Genomic DNA, 20,297 nt, shown 5'->3' on the forward strand with positions numbered 1-20,297 from the left:
CTACATAAAACAAAGAGGACTCAAATAAATTACTTAATGATGCAACTTAAAGTCTTGCAAAAACAAACTGAAATGCATCAGATAGAGAAAAACTAGTGTAGACACTTTAGAAATCAATCTGGAAGTTTCCCCAAAAGCTGAAAATAGAACTACCATATGACACAGCTGCATTACTCCTACGCATACACCTAAAGGCTTCTAGATTACACTACACAGAGACATGTTGATCTATGTCCATAGCTGTTCTATGCACAATAGCTAGGAAATGGAATCAATCTAGGTGTTCACTAATCAATGAATAAACAATGAGATGATTGCACATATACACAATATAATTTTGTGTGGTCTGAAGTAAAATGAAATTATTAAATCTGTGAGTAAATGTATGAACTCTAAAATAAATTATACTGAGTAAGGTTAACTCAGGCCTAGAAAGACAAATGCTGTATATTCTTTCTCATATGTGGATCCAGCCTTGAATCTTTATTTTTGTGGGTTAACTTAGAGTATCTGTGGAAACTAGGAAGCTAGAAAGGGGTTCTTTAGGGAGGGACTAGTACCCCTTAAGGATAGTAGAACGTAGTAGAATGAAAGTGGAAAGGGGGGATTCTAGGAGTGGAAAGATTTAAGGAGGGGGGAGTGGTAGGATGAGGAGATGGCATATCTGTGGGGGCGTTAACCAAAATAAAGAGTCTGTGAAAATACCACATGGAAACCAACTATCTGATAACCCATTTAAAGATATAATTTTAAAACAAATTAGAAGGGAGATGTCTGTCTTGGATGGTGAATGCTGCTTCTAGAGGCCAGCAATCACTAAGCAAAAATCCCAGTACTGTGTATGGGATACCTCTTTAAGAGTTGTTGGTCTGTTGGTCAGAGGTCCCTAAAACAACACAGCTCTTGTCAATCATGGTTGCCAATCAGAACTACATAATAAGCCCCTATTGCTGAAGACACCTCATTTGGTTGCAAAATACAAAGAAGTCAAGCTTGCCTGATCTAAGTGTCCTCCCTGCCTCCTAGTTTTTATGGTACTGGGAGATGCTATGTCTGGAGGAGAAAAGGAACTAACAGTCTTACCCAGCTGTGAACCTTCTGAACTGAAATAGCAACATACCTGACAAAATGAGATTACTGTGCAACAATGGCATGGCTGTCACAGAGATAACAAAATCCTTTCTGCTTAGACTTGAGATCTATTCCACAGTAAGGGTTTCTACTTGGCACTGTGAAAATAGCTTTATAAAAAAATAGCTGGGGAAGTTGAATGCCTTAGGAGAGAATTTACTACTATTTTTAAAAGCTAAATTGGCATAGTATCAAACGGCCTTCTAAATTTCTATGTCCATACCCCTAGACAAATGCTATGCTCATTCTTATTCATAGAAGCCTCTCTCTACAGTGAATGACAGGGAATAAAGAGGTGCACGGATGCTCAAGGTGCTGAGAATAAATGACAATTAAGTGTTCAACCTTAAATGAGACATATATACCATACCTTAGGCTCAGGGAGAGAGTGGAAAGAACATAAGAGCTGAAAGACAAGGGAGAGGGGCTACAAAATGACATCTTCTAAGCATGGTACATCCAGTGCAATCATTAATTCACAGCAGCTGTTGTTACATGTGCGGGGCCTGCTCAAGATTGCCCCTATCAGCAGTCATGAATGATGGAAGGACTATTGGGCTGCATCCCTCTAGGAAGCAGGGAAGTCATTATCTTCAGTTACATACCCCCTACTGAGCCTGCCAGGCTCCAGTGGCTAGTTACAAGCCATGTTCACACAGATGGTACTAGTTAACTAAGTAAATCATAAAACAAAACAAAAAGACATAAAGGAAAGAATTTGTAGTTGGTAGGGAGTGGGGGGTTGACAGATGTGGGAGGGAGACAAAAGAGAGTAATCAGAATGAGTTATATACAATGATGGAATTATTAGGTAAGAAATTTAATAAAGAAGTATTAATAACATAAATGAAAGCATAGAACTTCTCTGTTGCAATGAAAAATTGTCAATTCCTTACCATGTGCCACACAAAACTTCCATAATGTACTTGCTCACGTTATCACTAGAAGGAAAATTATCACTAGAAGGCATTCTAAGGAGATGGACTTGGGCATGCTGGGATGGAAAGATGATTATTTTTGAGCATCTACATCCTGAACAGTGTGTAATATATTATCACTGCAAGCAGAAAGCTAATTTCTTCTTCTAAGAGGGTGAAATGAACTGAGAGAGGTTGACTAACTTGTCTAAGACTCTACCTTGAGTTCCTTATTTACGGAAGCTCAAGGCTTTCCCACACTGTAGAATGTGCTTCCTGGTGGTTTGAGTGAGAAATGGTCCTTAGAGGCGCCTGCATTTGGGTGGTTGATGTCCAGTTGGTGGCGCTGTTTGAGGAGATTTAAATGGTGCAGCTTTGCTGGGGGGAATACATACTGCAAATGGGCCTTGAGATGAAAAGTTCCCTGCCACTTCTGGTTTGTTCTCTCTGCTTTGAGCTTGAGGTTGAAAATGTGAGTCCTCAGCTCTCAGCTCCTGTTGCCAATGTCCGTTGCTTGCTGCATGCCTCTCTGCCATGATGAACTCAAACCTCTGGAACCAGACACTAAAATAAACCCTTTCTTCCATGAGTTGCATTTGGTCATAGTGTTTTATCACAGCGACAGAAATCAACTAACCCATATCCCCAACCAAGGCTCTGTTGCCCCTGGGTGCATACTGAGCTGAGATTAATCAACTAGCCAGTTCTGTCAATACCCACTGTGTCAATACCCAAACCACACACAAGCTGTCACTGCCAAGACACACATCAGCAGCTTCATCTTAACTAAGGTTGCCAGGGGTCTCCTAAAGTCACACACACCAGAAGACTAAAGTTCAGGGAGTGTGCCTTGACAATCACCAAGTCTCAGGGACCACAACTCCACAGGTGGGATGGTTCATGTTTCTTGCCCATGAGTTCAAGCAGCAGAAGATGGAAGCTGTCTTGGCCTTACTCAGAGCATTCTGAATAGGAACATTCTGCTCCCATGCTTGCCCCACCCCCATACTTTAAGAGTTGAGGTACAATGTTTATATCAATTGCTAAGCTGCACACAGATCTCAAGTAGGAGCTTCCTAAACAAGACAGGCCTGTGTCTTCAAGGACATCCTGACCACCTGACCTGTCAGTGAGGATAAGCTCTGGTCTAGGTGAGGAACAGTTAGTTATATTCTGTAGCAACAGCAGTCATGAGGGCATAGATACAGTTGAGAACGTGGAATCTGGCAGGAACATGGGTATGAGTGCACCTAGGGGTAAAGCTGCTTTTTTTTCTAAGCAGTATCTCCTACCTGCTCCTTCCTCCAGCGTCCTGCCAAGGACACCTTGGCCTCTTTCTACCACACTCATAATGGACTCCATCCACTTGCTGACCTAATGTCCTAGTGGGTGAGGCCACAGACTCCACAGAGCAAACTTTGGTGCACTTTCTGGCCATCCCTTCCTCCGTGGAAGAGTTCCAAAGTGCAGCCATTCTGAACACTTTACCTGGAAGGGCATGTCTCAGTAGTTTCTGACCTCAGAGTCACCTAGGCAGTCTTTGTTAGCTTATGCCTGATCCCATGACTCAGAGCAATGCAACCTGGGGACAAACTTCAAGACCACAGTCTGAGAGCTACCCTGGGGCTCAGAGCATGGGGAGGTTTTGAGGGAGGGGTTTCTGGATGAGTGTTTACCCCAGTTCTCTGTTCCTGCAGCTATATATAAACCCATACATTTCTACAACTGACCTGACTTGGAGAAGAATGGCTGACTCCAGCTTTGAGGCCAAGCCAAGTCCTCCAGATTTGCTATTGGCAGGAGACTGCAATGAGGTGTGGGGTGTTTGCCAATACATTAATAAAGAACTCTCTCCCATCTGCCGTGGGATCCCTGAAGAGCCGCTCATCACTGGAGCCCTAGAGAGGAATGGCATGTGGGTGGAATTGGGCACCAAGGCTGCCTCATAAACAGCTCCTCATACTGCAACCACTTTAAAAATAGAGCTACCGTGTCCAGCTATCTTGGCAAATTCATAAATTATTGTGGGTGGCTCTCAACATCACCTACAAACAAATTAATGTTAAAATAGAGCGATTTCAGAGCAAGGAATCATAATTCCAAGTAGAAAAAGAAGCCCAAGAATGAAGAGTAGGAAGTGTAGTATTCAGGAAGTAAGGGGGCATGTCAGCTGGCCAAGTGGCAGGAACTATCGGGCACTGGCACCTTAATCTGAGCTCTGGGCATTATTCCTATTTCACACATTCTGCAAATGAGACATTGTCTAATGCCCTGTGGTTGGTGACCTGAAATTCAGATCTGAGCCTGTCATTAGCAGGTCTTTACTTCCACAGCACCAGGCAGCATCCCTAAGGTGGCTTGATGGAAGCTTCCTCACAGCCAGAGGCAGAGAGGAAGACTTCCTGTTACTATGGCAAAGACCAAAATGCTCCGAGAGGAAAGGGAAGGGTTGTTTTGGAGGCTGCTGGGCATGATGTCAGTCCTGTGGCAGAAGGGTCCTGGGAGGTCAAGGCTCTGAAAAACACTCAGTTCACAAGGAGGAAGAGAAAGAGGAAGGGGCAGGGGCAGGGACTGTGTCGCACTGTCCCTTCAAGAGCTTGTCCTAGTAACCCAAAGGCCTCTCCCCTGGTCCCATCTCTTGTATGTTCCTCTATGCCTCTAGGGACCTGGACCTCTCCACACAGTATTTAAGATCCATTCTGAGAAAGGCATACACACAAACGCATGCACACACTGTTCACCAACAGAAAGGAGGAAGCAGGGCTGGGGAGAGTACTCCAAGTGTAAAGGGCTTACTGTGCATGCATGTGAACATGAATTTTGATGCCCAGCACCCACATAAAAGTCAGGCATGGAGATCAGGATCCCTGGGGCTCACTGGCCAGCTAGTCTAGCTGAACTGGGATGATCAGTGGGAGATCACCTCAACAACAACAACAAAATAGGTAGAGATCAATAGAAGAAGATAGATGATATGGACTTCTGGCCGCCACAAGATTCACACAAACACACTCCACACATGCTATATACTCCCATGCATCTCCAACAGCTCCCCCAGAGGATTCCAGTTTCCTAGGAACTATAAGTTTTCCTCCCCCCGCCCCCACCACAAGAACTAAATTCTTTGGCATCCTCAGATGAACGTGCGGACGTTTTGCAAATGTGGCATTGGGCAGGGTTTTCTGGTACAAGTAGGAGCTCATGGATGGGTGGGAATGGGAGTGAGATGCTGTCACGTATAGGGACCTAGACAACCTAGGAAGCAGCTGGGGTTGAAGGCTCTGGGAAAACCCTGTTTGTGGAGTGCAGTGTGGAAATGCTTGATTTAATAACATCTTAAAGCTTGGGCAATTTGGAAAGGCAAGGAGAAGGGAAAAGAAAATTGAATTTAAAGAGAAGAAAATAAAATCTTCTTTAAACCAGCCACCCTAATTTGGAGGATGCAGTAATTGAGGTCTGTGGATGCATTCGAGGGGCAGGTTTACAGAGTAAGGGGAAGTGGAGACACCAGCTTGACATCACATAAGGTTCCAGTGTGTCTTCAGATGTTCCGGAGTACCCGGTCACATAGCAATGAAGATGTGCTAATGACAGATGCTTAATATACTTGTTAAAACAGGTCCCTGGGGTACCTGCTCTGTCTACTCCTTATTAAACTCTCTGCTTCCTTTTCAGTGCTGAGAACACAAACCTGCCTCAGGTAGGTTGCTTCTGCACAAATAACCACTTTAATTAAAACCCTATTCATTTCCTGTGCCTGCTTCCAGCTGGACCTTTGGTTGACACAGCCCAAGCCCCCACATGCTTATAATGTCACACAGAGGATGCCTGTAAGCCCAGAGGTTCCTTGAGATTGACATCAGACCCACCCCTGGTCCTGCATATGGCTCACCAGAATCTCATTACTCCCACTGTGCAAACCTGGTGGGTGTGGACAGGATGGAAATTTCCAGAAGAGTGCAGGCTGATTTCCCCCTCACCACACCTCACACAAAAGTGCATAATCAGGATGGAAAGACAGACGTGACCCATCTCCTATAACTGTTGTGCCTGGATGACCCATCTCCTATAACTGCTGTGCCTGGATCTCCTATGAATACCCATCTCCTATAGCTTCTGTGTCTGCCCTATAGCTGCTCTGCATGGCTCTTTTGTAACTACTCTGTCTGGCAGTACATGTAGGCCTCCTATTGTTTCCAAACACACAGAGCCACATACAAGCCAAGTGGGGATGTAGTGTAAAGGTCAGGTTCTAACATCTGGACACACTGATGCTTCATTTCTCCTATCTGTCTGTTTGGGACAGAGTGTGACACTATCACCCTGTTGACCATCAAGTGTAAATGTGGAGTCCCAGACTACATGTTCAGGATGGACCAGGAGGGTTATTTCTACTCCTCTGTCCTTCCAGGTGGATCATCTCCTTCAGAGTGACACACGGCAGCTTCTCTTCTGCGTCTTCAGGGTCTCAACTCAGATATCCACTGACCTGATGGTCCGAAGGCCAAAACTGTGCTAAGAATCACCAGGGACACTGGGAATCAAAGAGAATGAAAATAACTTTCAGGTCCTGCCTCTTCCCCCCTCACCCAGAAACTTGGGACAGAGGTGTCCTTACAGGTGGTTCTTAGGGCCAGTTCTGACATACAGTTCCACAGGATGCTTTAAAGAGTTGCTCATTGCAGAATGTGGCTGACACCTAAGGATTGACACCAAATCACATCAGGGGTTCAGTGAAGGCTGAGCCTTTGGAACACACCCATGGCTGGGCCACTATTAGGCCACCCTCACTCTGCACTAATTTCATGAGGTCCCTTCCCAGGGTAGCTTGCTGGACATGGGAAAACCACTCAAAGCATGAAGAAGAGAAGTTGGCATGCAGACAGAAGGCAGAGAGCTTGTGACACTTATAGCTGCCATTGTTATTTTCACAAAACACCTGTAGAATGTGCTCTGTCCCCAAATCCATCTGCACCACTCCACAGAAAACATGCATTAGTACCCAGCAGCACTCTAGATCTCTCTTACATCTTTTCAAAAAATCTGCATTGGTAGCAGTAAGTTTCAAAACATAAGCGTTACAGGAAAGAAATGGAAGCAAGAAGGGGAAGAGAGGAGGAAAGAAAGAGTAAGAGTTCTCTGGAGGGTGTCATCCAGCTCCTAACAGACAGTGTCATGTGGGCTGCCTGTGTTCTGCGGTGCCACCAGCAAGATGACAGATGAGTTCTGGTTGCCTTTGACACTTCAAACACCACTGAACACAGTGTCAAACCCACTCACTTCCATTTCAATTCATGTTCATCTGATTACAGGAAGGGACATCTTGGTTTGATGCAGTAGCTGTTTGAAGCAGAAACAGGTACCCACAGCTAAGCTCTGAACCATACTCCTGGAATCCAGTTGTGGAGAGGGAGGAGGGATGAACAAAAGGAGCCAAGACAGTGCTGCAGAAACAGTTGACCTGACCTAGTGAGAGCATGGAGACTCTAGTCATAAAGCTGGGGAAACAGCATTGGACTGAACCAAGCCCTCTGAATGTGGGTGCCAGCTAGGAGACCAAGACGGTCTATGGGACCTCTAACAGTGGAGCCAGTCTTTAACCCTAGAGCCCAAATGGACTTTGGGAACCCATTCCCTATGGAGGGATACTATTACAGCCCAGATACAGAAAGGAGGGACTAGGCCCTCCCCAAATGATATGACTTTGAAGGTCCCTGGTAGAGGGCCTCACTATCCCTGGGGAGGAGTTGGGGGGTGGGTTGGGGGATTTTGTGGAGAACTTGGGAGGATGGAAAGGCAAGGGAATAGGGAGTGGATACATAAATACAAGTAGTAATTAAAGAAAAAAAAAGTGCAGGCAGTTCTCAGAGGCAAAATGAAGCTCATGTGGGCAAGTGAGACAACTGTGTCATTAGGCCACCTCACAGCTTGCCCTTGGAATTTACAGTCAGTCAAAATTGTTGAAGTGGAGCATCACTTCACAAAGGTCATTTCTGCCTTTATGCTGGTGTCTTGCTCCTTCGGATGCCAGCTGTCCACTGGCATCCGAAGGAACAAGGAAAGAGGATGCTGGAGGACTGAGGCAGACAGGAATCTTACAGAAGGGCATTTTATAAGTGACACTTTTCCTACTGCTAAGTGTGCAGTTAGTCATAGACACACTAGGACATTGACAGAGCAAAGGTCTACATGATGCTAATCAGAAAGAAAATAGGTATCTAGTATGAAGAGTGGAAGAAAGGATTACAAAGATACCAGGAAGCATTTCTGAGGTGAGGATGCATCAAAGTTCTTCAGCAAGTTGCCCTAGCACCTGCATTTCAGGAGAAACTTTACCTCCATGCAAAGTGGTCCTCATCACCATCCCTGACTTCAAGCTCTATTATAGAGCCATAGTCCTGAAAACATCTTGGTATTGGCACAAAAATAGACAGATAGACCAATGGGATTGAATTGAAAACCCTGATATTAACCCACACACCTATGAACACTTGATTTTGACAAAGAAGCTAAAGTTACAATGGAAAAAATATAGCATTTTCAACTAATGGTGCTGGCACAACTGGATTTGGACATGCAGAGGACTGCAGATAGATCCATATCTGTAACCATGCACAAAACTTAAGTCCAAATGGATCAAAGATCTCAACATAAATCCAGTCATACTGAATCTTCTAGAAGAGAAAGTGGGAGATACCCTTGAACGTATTGGTACAGGAGACTGCTTCCTGAACATTACACCAGTAGCACAGACACTGAGATCAACAATTGATAAATGGGACCTTCTGAAACTGAGAAGCTTCTGTAAGGCAAAGGACACAGTCAGTAAGACAAAACGACAGCCCACAGAATGGGAAAAGATCTTCACCAACCCAACATCTGACAGAGGGCTGATTTCCAAAATATACAATGAACTCAAGAAGCTAGCCATCAAAACACCAATCGATGAAATTAAAAAGTGGGGTGCAGAACTAAATAGAGAATTCTCAACAGAAGAATCTCAAATGGCTGAAAGACATTTAAGAAAGTGCACAAAATCCTTAGCCATCAGAGAAATGCAACTCAAAACAACTCTGAGATACCATCTTAACCGGCCAAAATGGCTAAAATAAAAAACATCAATGACAATCTATGCTGGAGAGGATGTGGAGAAAAAGCAACACTCCTAAATTTCTGGTGGGAGTGCAAACTTGTAAGACCACTTTGGAAATCAGTATGGTGGTTGCTCAGAAAAATGGGAATTAGTCTACCTCAAGATCCAACAATTCCTCTCTTGGGCATATACTCAAAGAATGCACATTCATACAACAAGGACATATGTTCAACCATTTTCATAGCAGTCATATTCATATTTGTAATAGCCAGAACCTGGAAGCAACCTAGATGCCCCTCAACTGAAGAATGGATAGAGAAAATGTGGTACATTTACACAATGGAATACTACTCAGCAGAAAAGACAATGGAATCTTGAAATTCGCAGGCAAATGGATGGAAATAGAAGAAACCATCCTGAGTGAGGTATCCCAGTCACAAAAAGACAATCATGATATGTAGTCACTCATATATTAATTTTAGACATAGAGCAAAGAATTACCAGCCTACAATCCTCTTCACCAAAGGAACTAGAAAACAAGAAGTATTCTAAGAGAAAAATGCACATGGACCCCGTAGAATGGGAAGGGGCAGGATCTCCTGAGCTAATTGGGAGCATAAGCGTAGGGGAGAGGGAGCTGGCAGAATGAGAGAAGTGGAGGGGAGAAGAGGAAATGGAGGAGCAGAAAGGTTGAGTCGGGGGAAGAATAGAGGAGAGCAGGATGAGAGATAGCATAACAGAGGGAGCCATTATAGGTCTGAGGAGAGATCTGGCACTAGGGAGATTTCCAGAGATCTACAAGGATGACACCAGCTGACAATCTAGGCAATGGTGGAGAGGCTACCCTAAAGGCCCTTCCCCTAAAATGAGACTGATGACTACTTTATATGCCATCCTAGAGCCCTCATCCAATGGCTGATGGAAACAGAGGCAGACACCCACAGCTATACACTGAACTGAACTCTGGAACCCAGTTGTAGAGATGGAGGAATGAAGATCAAAGGGGTTGGGACCAGGCTGGTGAATCCCACAGAAACAGCTGGCCTTAATAAGGGGGAACACATGGACCCCAGACTGCTGTCTGGGAGGCCAGCACGGGATTGATCCAGACCCCTGAACGTGGATGTCAACGAGGAGGCCTTGGCACTCTATGGGGCCCCTGGTAGTGGATCAGTATTTTTCCCTGGTGTAAGAAGGAACTTTGAGAGCCCATCCCATGTGAAGGGATGCTCTCTAGGCCTGGACGCATGGGGGAGGGCCTAGGCCTGGCCCAGGATGATGTTGTGGAATTTGGGGAGCCCTCTACCCTCCATGCGGAGTGGAGGGGGTAGGGGAGGGAGAGGGAGAAGGGACTGACATGTGAAGCAAGCTTGTTCCTAATTTGAACTAATAAAAATAAATAAATAAATAAATAAATAAATAAATAAATAAATAAATAAAAAGAATGAATAGGCAAAGGCGAGATCCTGGCTCTCATGGGTCACCTAGCCCTCTGGAAACAGTCCCTTGTGAGCTTCCCAAGCCTAAGCCAGGGGTCAGTACAAGCATGTGAGTCAATATGACAGTACAGTCGGATGCCCACATGTGACAGGCACTTCTTTAGTTCCTGGGGCCATTCGGTTAACAAGATGAATAGAACTCTGGTTCCAGGAGCTCATGTTTCCTCTGCTGATGGGAAATACCCTTAAGGAAATAAGTGGACACACCAGCATACAACATAGCATGGGGCTCTGCTTAACCAAACAGGGTGTTTTGAGAATTCCTTTTCTGGGCATGTGTAAATGACCCCCATTCCTTCCTTATAGCAACATCCACCCCAGTTCTTATAAGGTTGTGACAACAAACCTAAAGTATGATTCCACCAAAGGCCTCCCTGAGAGATCAAAGTGTTTGGGTCACTTACACAGCTGCACTGGAAATTTTTCACCCAGCACGGATGATGACATCCCCATAACTGCAGATAGAGCCCCTTCAGTTAACCTCCCCAACCTATATACTTTTGTACCTCCCTTGAGATAGAGAGCACATGGAATCAGGGAAGAGTTACAAACAAATTGCTGGGAGGAGCAACTCAGGAGAGGGTTCAATGACTCTCTTGACCATCTTCTGAAGGAAGTCAATAGTCAATAGACCCAATCATGATGGACTCTTGGAAACAGGCACAGATAAGGTGATGAAGATGGTGGTTATTTTTGCTTGGAAAAAATTCTACAACACAGGGCAACATGACCAGGGGTTGCCTAGGAACTGAATGAAGCCAAATGATCATGAAGCCAGAAGCCAGGTGGTCCCACAGAGGAACAGGCTGACTGTTGGCTCTCCTTCATGATTTTCTGAAAGAAACTTTCAGGACAGTCTTACAGGGACCAGGAGCCAGAGTATGTACAGATGGATCCCAGGAGGCATCAAGGAAGGAGGTGTGTGGTGCACATCTGGCTTCAGAATCAGCAAACACCCTAAAATCCTCACATATTATTGGGGACAATGATCCTCATGTCACCATCTGCGAAGACTCTTCTTCTCACTTACAAATTACCACTAATGTGACTCAGAATAAGAACCTAAGCCCAAATGTGAAGTCCCTTGGGGCATTGGTAGTTGCTCCATGCAGAGCAGAACCCATCGTGTTGGTTCTGATCCAGCTATCATGGCGGTGCCCTGGATTAATCCCATGCACGGCTACTTGAGCTGATGGTGTCTGAACGCTGCTGAGTGAGAGAGAGGCTTCCATGGCCCTGAGAGGCAGACCCTGCTCAGACTTTGGAATCAGAAAAATGTGTTACAGTGGAGTCCTCCATGGAAAGACTCACACTTGCTGGAGCATTTCTCTGCCAGCCTGTGAACCCTAATCCTTCATCTAAGCCTAAAGTGACCCAAGTGTGCTCACTCAGTTCCTCTTCTTTCAACTTTGCCTGGGTATAAGGCTGGAGATCCATGTAGGGAGGGCTGAGAGGGGGTGTAAGGGGGACATTCCAAGCCTACAGATAGAAGTGGTAGGGAGGGAGACCGAGTATCTGCTATGATCAGACTCAGAGAGGGAGCACTGAAGAGACCCTGTAAAGTTCTGGGCGATGCTCACTGGGTACCTGCTGCTATGTCACACCTCACTACACCATTCCTCAGGGGAGGAGCAGCCAAGCCTCAGAAGGAACAGTGGCTGGGATCACATTGTTCAAAATTAACAAGGCAAGGAGAAAACAGGGTTTCAAGAACAATCCTCTGAGAGCAGGAGGGTAAGGAGGTGTGGCTATGTCTTGGCATTTCCCATCAGAAACCACTGTGATCTGAGTGGGTCCCCCAAAGTCATGGGTTGGAGAGACAGCCTCTAGATTTGTCTTAGTGAGGTATGGATCTGGAGCTCTTGGGAAGCAACGAGGGATAGGTTTGGTACTGAGGGTGGGCTGCCCATAATGTCATGGGGGGCATTTAAAAGGAGGAAGGGAGACCTGAGTCCAGTGTCTTCTCTCTCACCACACAGTATCCACTACCACACCATGATGCGGCCCTCAGAAGGTGCTGGTGCCATGCTCTTGGACTTCTCAGCCTTGAACAGCCAGAGCACTCAGAAGCTGTGGAGACAATGCTGGCTGTGATGTGGACTTCACTTGATTGAAAAGCCTGGCAAGGGTTGAGATGTGAAATTGGCAGAGGGATTGTCCCGCAGGTGTCCTGAGAAAATCACCTCAGGCAGAGACAGCACCTGTGGGCTAAAGATCTGTGGGAACTGGGTGAAGTGGGGATGGTGGGAGGCTGTCATGTGACTTTAAAACACAGGGATCCAGAGCACTGCCATCCCCATTTAATTACACTGACTCAAGCAGGTGAAGGCTTCCCATTAAAGTGGGTTACATTCTAGTGCAATTTTGGTGCTCCTTGAGATATGAGCTTAACATAAGACCTCTTGATCACTGAACATCCATGGGTTTTATCTACTCATTCACTGCCTCCTGCCAGCAATTTCATTCATATAAATTATCAGCCAATGGATCCTTATTGATTCTTCGGGCTTTCTCAAAAGGAAGTGCAAAAATGTGCGTGGCATGACACCTCAGAATTCCCAAAAGGCTGTCACCCCCTTGATCTCAATTGGCCTGAGCTTGTAGAACACGGAAGTGGTGGGGTTGTTTTCCCCATTTTACAGGTGAGAAAGTTGAGGCCTTTCAAAGGATACACACCCATCAAGACCACAGACTGCTTCCTGCTTTCACTACTGTAGAGAGAGACCCTACTTACAGGTACTGCTGACCATGCCCAAGACCCAGATTACACACTACTGTGTCCAGTACCTACTCAGCACTCTTTTTCTCTTGTGTTGAAGTGCACTCCTCTCTCATCTTGATATTTTAGAAGCCTAACTATGAGCCCACTTACAGAAGCTCAACAGACAGATCCCAGGCTATGGAGTAAGGTTTGAGCCTATCAGGATATTCAGGAACCAGCTTGTATTGACACACTGGAAATCAACTGTGAAATTTTCAGAAATTTGCAAGCTGTCTGACACCAGCTTGTTAGATTGAAATCAACAATGGGTGCATCTACTTCTCAGAGGATGAAAGGCACCAGGGACCAGGGCTTGTCCCCTTTCCCTGCCCCTGGGAGAGCTGGTTGTTAAACTTTACTAATGCACTCTGGCTTCTCATCTCACAGCTGCCTTGGGTGCTTGGGTGAGCTTGTAACCTCTTGTGAATATTCTAACCCCCGGGCATTGGCCTCTCCAACTGTAAGCTGGAGATCAGATTGTCCATTTCATAAAATGGTACTGAGGCTTCACTGAGATAAAAGAGAAAAAGCCTCACAATGTAAGTTACAATAAATCACCATCACTGCAATGGTTGAAAAGCATGGTTCTGTGATTTCAGTGTGAAATGTCCCACTGTCTCATGTGCTTGAACACAGGTCTTCAATTGGTGGTGCTGTTGGAGGAAGTTGTGGGGTCTTTGGAAATTGGTCCCCAGCTGGAGCAAGTGGGAGACTAGAGAGAGTGGGTTGTATGGGGCTGTAGCCTGGCCTTCCTGCTTCCAGGAATTCGCTGCTTCCTGACCTACTGATTCCACCAGTGTCCACTGCCTCAGAGAAAGCCCCAACCCCCAACCTTCCTGCCATGAACTGTTATCCCTCAAACTGTGAGCCAAAATTAATCCCTTCCACTTTTGGCTGTTTTAGTGGTATTTGGCCACTGCAAGGTGGAAAGTAACAATTACATTCATGAAGCAATATTAACTAGGGGATTTAGTTAAAGAAAAACACATGGAAAACACAGAAAGCAGTCAGGGAAATCTTCAGGAAGGTGCCATCCTGTATCATCTCAACATAGCCAGAGGATCCTGGTAGTCCTGGCTTGTACACATGACCCTTGTAGTGTTCCTTAGTAGGCTTTTGGGTCTCTTGGTTATTTCCTAACATATACAGCCATTCACCCCTGGCCCAGCTGCATTCCTCCTGAGTCCTGATTTACAGTGTGGCCACTGGCTTCTCACACAGCTGAGTGTCAAGGTGTACCTGGTGAGTCATGTGACTCACAACCATAGCGTCCCCCCCCCCATTAGAATAGTGGCCCATGACCATAGCAAGGAGAATGGAAACCTGGAGTCTTCAAAACTTGAGCCAAAGACACCAAGGACACTGCACATGTTAGGACAGTCCAGGATGAGAAAGGACCCTGGGCAAGACAGCATAGCCGCTTCCTCTGATGCCAAAGTTTACCATGGTGATGAGAGTGTCCTGGATACATAGAAGCCAATGACATCACAGTTAGAATTGTAAAAATCCCACCAGCATTGTCCTCCTATGTGTCAGGGGTTGACCAGAGTGCCTCTTGTTCCCCAGTGCACCGTGGGTGTTTGGAAGCTCACTATTTTAGTAATACTAGAAATACAAGGGAGAGTGATGAGAGAGTATGGGGAGGAAAGGGCAATGTGATGCTGCCAGTGTGGGTCTGACTTCTGTCCTCTGCCAGCTATGGAAGACAGAGGTGACGATTGCTCTTGGTACTAGAACTATATGCACCACAGCACCTGGCATCCATAGCCAGTTCATAGGTACTGAACAACTGAACTTTCTCTGTGCCACACGCAAGAAACATGATGAAGGAGGAGGGTTGAACCCCTCCACAAGTAGAGCACTGCTAAAGGAGAATGCAGAGCTATTCCGTCTGTGAACACTTAGGAAATAGGACAGTGTCTGGCCTCCACCAGGAGTCTAGTGAACAGTTGTCTATTACATGGATGTTTTCAGGAGAAAAAGCAGGCATTCCCAGGAAACCCTGAGTAGTGGAGTTCCAGAAACAGAACAGGAGGACAAGTGCCCAAAGAGGTGAGCACAGAGTGTTTTAGTAACCACTTAAGTTACAGACTCAGTATGACTGCAGTAAAACGTACCAAGATGGTAGCAAAGACAGAAGGGTGGGATAGACTGGGCACTGTATCGGAGCCCAGCCTTGGTGGACATTGTTCTGTGGACTTTCGGGATCAAGAGTGATATTTCATCCACAAGTCATAGGCATTTTGGTAAGATTTGCCCTGTCAGATAGACTGGCAAAGGTTGACTATGCTGTGGTGTGTACATGCTGGTTTGGGAACTGCCTAGGATTACTTCTAAGGAAATGGAGGCAGTCTTCTACAAAGGGCAGATCTTGGGGGCTTCCAGTCCCCTCCTCAGCCTCCTTCTCATCTCCCTGCTCTAGTCAGAGAAGTTGTCTCTAAATGCTTCCCATAATCTAGTTTTAATAAAAAGTTTCAGGGTGGCATATGAGCATCTGGGTCTTGATTTGTCCTATGTCTACTCATAGAAAGTTCTAGAAACATTGTTTCTATGACAAGTATTAACACTACATTCAGGGCCTGTCCTGCAAGGTTCTCACTCTCACAGCTGCATTGTCTCCCTTACCCAGTTCTACAATGCCTCCTAACAGTGAATCTAGTGAATACAGCCAGTGAGGTTGATGGAAATGAATTTCAAGCACACTATCAAAATGTGAATAAATTGCCTATCCACCAACCTTTAATTAAGCCAACAACCTGGTACCCCAAACCCAAGGTACATCTTCCAAAGTCCTCATGTCCAACGCTCAAGGAGAGGGGAGAAGATAAATCCATGCAGGGAGGTGAGAAGTAACCCAATGGAGGGGTGCTCAACCAGAGGCAGGCTGGAAGGACCCTGGTAACCATGGAAACCACTCATGGAAGAGGTTCCCCTGTCCAATACTAAGTAGGTTACTTGTTTCTGATCACTCACTTAATCTATAAACGACACCATGACATCACCATCTTTTCTCTTCAGCTTTACAGAAAGGCAAGTGGGCTTGCTGTCAAAGCCTGTGCCTTCCCCAGCACAAGCTGCCCCAGAAGGGATGTACACAGGACTGCTTTCTGCTCCCAACTCTGGAAAATGGGATTTCCAGCCAGCATGATCAATTCTGGTGAGGGTGATGGCTTTTCTTCTAGCTTGAGGACAACATCAGCTCACATATTCTCTCCTTTCTCCCCTCCCTCTCCTCCTCTCTTTCTCTTCTTCACCCTCCCTCTCTCACCCCCTTCCCCACAATCCCTCTCTCTCCATCTCCTCTCCTCCCCCTCTTGTGGCTTTCACTATCTTCCTCCTAGAAGTACACAATTCTGTCAGATTATGATATAATCCATCTGTCTCTTGATCCTCCATCTCTTCATCAAAGTTGTGGTCTGGTTTGGGACCCTTTTGGTCCACAGCTGCCTCCTTGGTGATTATGTAGAGGGCCGGAATCAGAACTGGTAAGGTCAGGTTTGGAGAAGAATATTGGGCCACCTTGTCCTTTCCCTCATCCTGTCCCTACCCAACACTCCTCACACACACTACACTACACCCACTCTTTGTCTTGCAAATCTTCTTTCTCCTTTGCCAGGATTGTCTTAACCCCAGGAGAGTAGCACAGCTTCACTTTAAACAGGTAAAAATATTGCACTTGACAGCTCTGCTTGGGTTATCACAGCTCGGGAGCATAGATCATTCATTCCACAGAGGCAAAGCTGTCATGGAAACTAATCAATGCTAGGCTTCCACCAGTGCCAATCACAGCTCCTGTCAGTGGGGAAGAGTGATGAGAGCAAGCCTTCTCCATGCTGCAGTAATTCAGCCTCTATGAAATAAACTCCGGAACTGGCATGCAATTAATACAAAGCAGGGTGGTTTTGTGAACCAAAAACCATCTGCATACTGCTCATACTTCTAGGAGGATAAAAAGAAAAAAGCCATACAGGGTGACAAGACAGGAGGAGTGTGCCAAGGAGAAGTTGGGAAGGACGTCTGGCAGAGCTAGGAAGTGTTTACTCAAGGAGTTAGGTGGAGGCCACAAAGGCAGACTACATGCCTTCAACACCCATCTGTCTGCTTACTAGGAACACGACTCGGTAGCCCCATCTGTAAGGTGGGAATAGTAGAATATTAGATTAAATTCATGGAGTTGCCTGCCTGGAATGCACAAGTGAAGCCTCAGGAACAATGGGGGACGTTGAAGTACCTGACTGAGGCAAAAGGAAATACCACAGACAAAGGCCCAGAGGCAGGGAATCATTAACAGGTAGGCATTTCTAAGATGCATATTTAAAGTGGAGATAATAGTCAGGGATGGAATAGAGAGAAATTTCCAAAAACATGGATTATAATAGAAATAGACAGGGTGTCAGATTCAAGAGTTGGAATTTAGCCCTCCATTCAGGGCAGCCATGCTATATGGAGTGAAGCATGGGCTCCAGGTCGTTCGTGCCACTAACACAATGTGTGGGACATTCTAAAATCCTGGAGACCATTTACCATTCTCATGAAACCTGCTACCTACTTCCACAAATCCACAAAAACACATCTGTTTTTGATTCTGATTCACTCAGTCAGAGAACAGAATTAAAATGAATGCTTGAAGGTTCATTGGTGAACGTACTCTACAGAATATTTGAGAGGCTATAAACACAGACATCTGGATCCTTTCCCTTATGGAAGCACCTGAACAGCCCCCTCAGGGGACAAGTCACCTCCACACTCACCACAGGTTCACCAGGAATGGGTGCTCCAATCCCTGCATGATCTGTAGCTCCCGGAACACATTCCGCACCTCATCCCTCTCCACGCACTTTTGCTTGTTCATGTACTTCATGGCATACATCTTCTTGGTGTCTCGCTTCTGCACAATGCATACCTGCAAGACAGCCAGAGGGAACAACACTCAGGACAAGTGGAGAAAGAGGAGGAGAAGAAGGAGAAATGAGAAACATCAACCCCTCATTGACAGTCCATTCCACACCTGGGTTTCATCCATTCTAAACACTTGCTAGCAAAGCACCTTGGCTAAGCCTCTCTACATCTACAAGGGAGGTACCAGACAAGCTCTGCCATTTAAATGGGGACAGTTAGTGCTGACTGTTGACTCACTCAACACTGGAAATGCAATCATAGATTTAGAAGATGAAAGGAGCAGCCCTGCCCTCTAGAAGTTCACAGCCCAACAAGAGCACTAGTTTGACTACAGTTTCCAAGCATGCAGGCCACAGACTATGACCCTGGAATGCATGCCCACATGCTGTGGATCCCCTCATATTTCAGAAGCAACCAGGACACATGGTGCAGTCACAGTAAAAACCTCACATCCAGAAAATACAACCATGGAACACCAGGGCATGTGTGCTTTGCCCAGTCCTGGGATTACACCATGGGTATTTATGTGTGCCTACTACACACCCTACCCCAGTGACCTCATTCCTGGAACATTTGAGGAAACCTGGAGGAACAGAGGGAAGCCAGCCCAAGAGAGAAGCTCCCTGGGCATAGGCAGCAGAACTGAAGAAAAGGCCAGAAAACCCAAGCCTGCTGGAGCCCACATGATGCCAACACAAGCCTCAGATGCTTCATGCAGAGCTGAGGACTTGGTGTTTGCCATGGTGGGTTTCAGTCTTGCTTTGGTACAGTCTTTCTTTTTTTCTGAGATAGGGTTTCTCTGTAGCTTTGGAGGTTTGGAGGCTGTCCTGGAACTCACTCTGTAGAGCAGGCTGGCCTCAAACTCACAGAGATCTGCCTGCCTCTGCCTCCTGAGTGCCGGGATTAAAGACGTGCGCCACCAACACCCAGCTAAAACCAATCTTTCCTTGTTATCCTTCAATTCTCTTCTATGGTTCGAATGTTTGTTCTGTGCCTTGTATATTAGAAGTATGTGAGTTGATTTTGTTCTTATTTTATAGAGGTTTACAGTTGGGTTGTATTGAGCCTCAGAAGAGACTTTGGACTTTTGAACAGTGTGGGGACAGATGAGGACTATGGGGACTTTTAAAGTTTGAATGCATGTATTTTGCAGTATGAGATAACCATGACACTATAGGGACCAGGGATAAAATGTCTTGAATGTAGAATGTCCCCCATAGGCTTATGTGTTTGAATACTTGGTCTCCAGCAGGTGGTACTGTTTTGGAAGGTTGTAGATCCTATAAGTGATAAGACTTGCTAGAGGAAATGGTTTATTAGGACTGGAACTTGGGGTCTTATAGCCCAGTTATACTTCCTGTTCCCTCTCTCCTTCCTGCTCCTCTAAAATGTGAGGAGTCCCAGATTCACTCTCTTGCCACCATGGAGCATTTGCTTTCTTGTCTTGCCATCTGTGGTGCACCTGAAACTGTTAGCCAAAAAAAGCCCTGCCTTTTAAGCTGCCTCCTGTGAGGCATTTTGTTACCATGAGAAGAAAATCAACAACTACACTTGGTTTAGTTACCCACAGTCAACAGTGGTCTGAAAATATTAAATGAAAACCTTCAGACATAAATCACTCATAAATTCTAAATTGCCCATCATTTAAGTATACTACCATATTACATTCCCACTCCGCCCTCTCTAGCACATCCACACTGTATGTGCTACACTCCCAATAACACTCAGAAATTCTCTTTTTACATATTTTTATTTAAATTAGTGCATGTCAATCTCAGCTCCCTCTCCCTCCCCTCCTCCCCCACCCTCCACCAGTGCCCCCAAGCCCCAATCCTATCCTCCCTCCGCTCCCCAGGGAGGGTGAGGCCCTCCTTGGGGGATCTCCAAAATCTGTCATCATCCCAGGCTGGGCCTCCCTCAAGTGCCCCCATGTGTCCAGACTGAGATAGCATCCCTCCATGTGGAATGGGATCCCAAAGTCCATTCATGTGCCAGAG

General features: G+C 45.8%; 1 protein-coding gene across 1 annotated transcript in view; it reads right to left on the reverse strand.

Moving 5' to 3' along the window:
* Stk32b (serine/threonine kinase 32B) overlaps positions 1–20,297 on the reverse strand; it is a 184,881-nt gene that overhangs the window by 145,495 nt on the left and 19,089 nt on the right. The window contains exon 3 of the mRNA XM_027387053.2: positions 18,153–18,304. Within this exon, the coding sequence (XP_027242854.1) occupies positions 18,153–18,271 (119 nt within the window). The 5' untranslated portion in view covers positions 18,272–18,304. The remainder of the gene's footprint in view (positions 1–18,152; positions 18,305–20,297) is intronic.

This window comes from Cricetulus griseus (genome assembly GCF_003668045.3).
Source record: "Cricetulus griseus strain 17A/GY chromosome 1 unlocalized genomic scaffold, alternate assembly CriGri-PICRH-1.0 chr1_1, whole genome shotgun sequence".
Classification (NCBI taxonomy): Eukaryota; Metazoa; Chordata; class Mammalia; order Rodentia; family Cricetidae; genus Cricetulus; species Cricetulus griseus.